Source organism: Mesitornis unicolor, unplaced genomic scaffold, assembly GCF_000695765.1.
Source record: "Mesitornis unicolor isolate BGI_N332 unplaced genomic scaffold, ASM69576v1 scaffold7230, whole genome shotgun sequence".
In the NCBI taxonomy this organism is placed as follows: domain Eukaryota; kingdom Metazoa; phylum Chordata; class Aves; order Mesitornithiformes; family Mesitornithidae; genus Mesitornis; species Mesitornis unicolor.
Genome location: NW_010158913.1, coordinates 1,625 through 6,115, shown reverse-complemented (window position 1 = coordinate 6,115; position 4,491 = coordinate 1,625). Strand labels below are relative to the sequence as shown.

The following is a 4,491-nucleotide window of genomic DNA, read 5'->3' as shown; positions in this document are numbered from 1 at the left end:
CTCATCTCTGTGGCCCTGCTGGACTCTTTCAAGCAGTTCCTGTCCTTGTGGAGCTGAGGGCCCAGAGCTGGACCCAACATTGCAGCTGTGGTGTGAGCAGGGCAGAGCAGAGGGGCAGGAGAAGCTCCATGGCCCTACAGCCACCCCAATTCTCACACACCCCAATATACCCCTTACACACCCCAATACACCCCTTATATACCCCAATACACCCCATATACATCCTAATATACCCCATATATCCTAATACACCCCAAATACATCCCATATGCACCCCATATGCACACCAGTATACCCCAATACACCCCATATACATCCCTATATACCCCAGTACACCCCATATACATGCCAGTACACCCCAATATACCCTAATACACCCCATATGCACCCCAATATACCCAAATATATCCTAATACACCCCATATACATCCCTATACACCCCGTATGCACCCCATATGCATCCCAGTACACCCCAGTACACCCCATATACCTACTAATATACCTCAATACACCCCATATACAGCCCAATACACCCCATATACATCCCAATGTACCTCAATACACCCCATATACAACCCAATATATGCTATGTACACCCCAATACGCCCCATCTACACCCCAATATACCCATATACATACTAATACACCCCATATACACCCCATATGCACCCCAATATACCCATGTACAGACTAATATACCCCAGTATACCCCATGTACACCCCAATACACCCCTTATACACCCCAATATACCCCATATACATCCCAATACACATCATATACACCCCAATACACCCAAATATACCCTAATCCACCCCAGTACACCCCAGGATGCCATTGACCCTCGATCCCCTCATCCAGATCAGTGACCAAAGATGTTAATCAGGACTGGTTCCCCTCATTAGTGAGTGTTAACGACCTCCCCTTCCTCTCCACAGGCCGAGGACGAGGAGGGGTACCGCAAGCTGATCGACCAGAAGAAGGACAAGCGCTTGGCCTACCTGCTGCAGCAGACGGACGAGTACGTGGCCAACCTGACGGAGCTGGTGCGGCAGCACAAGGCGGCGCAGGTGGCCAAGGAGAAGAAGAAGAAGAAGAAGAAGAAGGTAAATCCAGAGGGGAAATGTGGCGGGCGGGGAGGGGGCGGAATGGCTTTTAACGACGGCGCCGTTAACGAACGTCGGCTTCTTCCCCGTGCAGAAGGCGGAGAACGCGGAGGGGCAGCCCCCGGCGATCGGACCCGATGGCGAAGTAAGGCAGAAAAGTCCTCGATTCGTGGCAAGGGGGGTGGGAAGTGTTACGGGCTCGTTAAAGTCCTCGCGCTAATGAGGTCTTGGTGGAATAGGGCTTGTGTTGGGGTGGGGAGATTGGGTCGTGCTGCACATCCTTGGTGGGAATAGGATGTGTAATGGGGTATGAAATGGATAAATGGGGTATGAAATGGGGTTTATAATGGGATAAATGGGGTGTAAAAATGGGGTATGAAATGGGATAAATGGGGTGAGAAATGGGGTATAAAATGGGAAAAATGGGGTATATAAATGGGAAAAATGGGGTATATAAATGGGAAAAATGGGGAATAAAATGGGATATGAAATGGGGTATAAAATGGGTATATAAATGGGGTATAAAATGGGATAAATGGGGTATAAATGGGGTATAAAATGGGATAAATGGGGTATAAATGGGGTATAAAATGGGATAAATGGGGTATAAATGGGGTATAAAATGGGATAAATGGGGTATAAATGGGGTATAAAATGGGATAAATGGGGTATAAATGGGGTATAAAATGGGATAAATGGGGTATAAATGGGGTATAAAATGGGATAAATGGGGTATAAATGGGGTATAAATGGGGTATAAAATGGGATAAATGGGGTATAAAATGGGATAAATGAAGTATGAAATGGAGTCTAAAATGGGATAAATGGGGTATAAAATGGGGTGTGAAATGGGATAAATGGGGTATAAAATGGGATATAAAATGGGAAAAAGGGGGTATAAAATGGTGTCTAAAATTGAATAAATGGGGTATAAAATGGGATAAATGGGGTATGAAATGGGGTATAAAATGGGATAAATGGGGTTTAAATGGGATATGGAGTGGGTAAATGGGGTATAAAGTGGGATTTATAATGGGATTTACAATGAGGTATAAAATGAGGTATAAAAAGGGTATAAAATGGGATAAATGGGGTATGAAATGGGATATAAAATGGGATTAATGGGATATAAAATGGGATATATAATGGGTATAAAATGGGATATATAATGGGTATAAAATGGGATATATAATGGGTATAAAATGGGATAAATGGGCTATGAAATGGGGTATAAAGTGGGATAAATGGGATTTATAATGGGGATATAAAATGGGATTTATAATGGGGTATACAATGGGATAGATCCCTTTTCCGTGGCTATTTCAATTAATTCTTCCCATACAAACGAGGTTTGCCACCTAAAGACTCTTCCCCACCCACAACCTCTTCATTTCTGCATGAATTTATCCAAGCAGAACCTCAAATCCCACCACCTCCCGAGCTTTGCCCGCCCTCCAACGCCGCATTTCAACCCAAATCAGCCATTTAATCCCCCCCCAGCCGTCGTTTGGGGCTCTCCTGGGGTTGATTTGGGGGGCCACAAAAACCCCAAATCCTGACCCCATCCCCCCAAACCTGGCTTTGCTTTCGCAGCCCCTGGATGAGACGAGCCAGATGAGCGACCTCCCCGTCAAAGTGATCCACGTGGAGAGCGGCAAAATCCTCACCGGCACCGATGCCCCCAAGGCCGGGCAGCTGGAAGCGTGGTTGGAGATGAACCCCGGGTGAATAAAGAGCATTTTTTAAATGAATTTCCACAAATATTTAATATTGATACCAATAAATAAATCAGAGGGAGTTTCTAGAGCCGTGCCCATCTGCTGGGAGCAGCTTTGGCTCGGTAATTATTCCCGTTTGCCTTTCATTAGGTACGAAGTGGCTCCGAGATCCGACAGCGAAGAAAGCGGCTCGGAAGAGGAGGAGGAGGTGAGGAGATGAGGAGAAATCCCACCTAGACTTGAAATATTTCCGAAACTCATCTGAGGAATGACACAGATCTGCCTCAAGCAGCTTCAATTCGATGTATTTAAAATAAACCCCCAAAATCCCATAAATAAATCGAGCTCCGTTCGTTAGCGGCCCCATTTCCTTCCCCTCTGGGATCCGTGAGCTCTTGGGGGAGGTCATTTAGGACCAGTTTTGTCTAATTTGGGGTGTATTTTTATGACATTTAAAGCAGAATAAGCTCAATTTGTGGTGTTTTCCTCCCGCAGGAGGAGGAGGAGGAGCAGCCTCAGCCCACGCAGCCGGCGCTGCCCGTGGAGGAGAAGAAGAAAATCCCCGACCCCGACAGCGACGACGTTTCAGAGGTGGACGCCCGGCACATCATCGAGTGAGTCCTCACCCTCACCCCATCCCCATTTCTATTTCAGAGCCGTTTTCCTGAATCTCACACATTTTCCATCCAAAGAGCAAAACTCAGCGGGCGGCGTTCACTCCCCTATCAGTTTTTGAGCACAATCTCCCGAAAATAAGACAAAATTTAGGGTATTTTGGGGAAAAATCACCGCTCCGGGCCTGATGGGGCTCCCCAGAGGCTTTCCCCAAAGGGATCTCCAATTTTCCCCCTGTTTTTTCCCCTCCAGGAACGCCAAGCAAGACGTGGATGATGAATACGGGGTGTCTCAAGCCCTGGCCAGGGGCTTGCAGTCCTATTACGCCGTGGCCCACGCCGTCACCGAGCGGGTGGACAAGCAGTCCACGCTGATGGTCAACGGCGTCCTCAAGCAGTACCAGGTGAGAAACCAGCACCACTGGTTTTCCTGGCCAGTTTGGGTGCTTTGCTGGCCAGTTTGGATGCTTCTTGGCCAGTTTGTTTGGTTTTCTGGCCAATTTAGGTCCTTTTTGGCCAGTTTGTTTGGGGTTTTTGGCCAGTTTGGGTGCATTTCCCGACCAGTTTGGGTGCATTTCCCGACCAGTTTGGGTGCTTTTTCCTGGCCACTTTGGGTCCCTTTTTCTGGTCACTTTGGCTGCCTTGACAAGCAGTCCACGCTGATGGTCAACGGCGTCCTCAAGCAGTACCAGGTGAGAAACCAGCACCACTGGTTTTCCTGGCCAGTTTGGGTGCTTTGCTGGCCAGTTTGGGTGCCTTTTTGGCCAGTTTGAATGCTCTTCTGGCCAGTTTGTTTGGTTTCCTGGTCAGTTTGGGTTGATTTTGGCCAGTCTGGGTGCATTCCTGACCAGTTTGGATGCTTCTTGGCCACTTTGTTTGGTTTTCTGGCCAATTTGGGTCCTTTTTGGCCAGTTTGTTTGGGGTTTTTGGCCACTTTGGGTGCCTTTCCCGACCAGTTTGGGTGCCTTTTCCTGGCCACTTTGGGTCTCTTTTCCTGGCCACTTTGGGTGCTTTTTGCCCACCATTGTGGGCGTTTCTTGCCGACTTTGTTGGTT

At 47.7% G+C, this 4,491-nt stretch overlaps 1 protein-coding gene across 1 annotated transcript in view; it reads left to right on the top strand.

Annotated features, from left to right (window-relative positions):
• LOC104541003 (transcription activator BRG1) overlaps positions 1–4,491 on the top strand; it is a gene marked incomplete at both ends in the record, with an annotated part of 8,588 nt that overhangs the window by 3,050 nt on the left and 1,047 nt on the right. The window contains 6 exons of the mRNA XM_010184948.1: positions 937–1,104; positions 1,199–1,249; positions 2,698–2,828; positions 2,973–3,030; positions 3,318–3,436; positions 3,690–3,840. Coding sequence (XP_010183250.1) covers positions 937–1,104; positions 1,199–1,249; positions 2,698–2,828; positions 2,973–3,030; positions 3,318–3,436; positions 3,690–3,840 — 678 coding nt within the window. The remainder of the gene's footprint in view (positions 1–936; positions 1,105–1,198; positions 1,250–2,697; positions 2,829–2,972; positions 3,031–3,317; positions 3,437–3,689; positions 3,841–4,491) is intronic.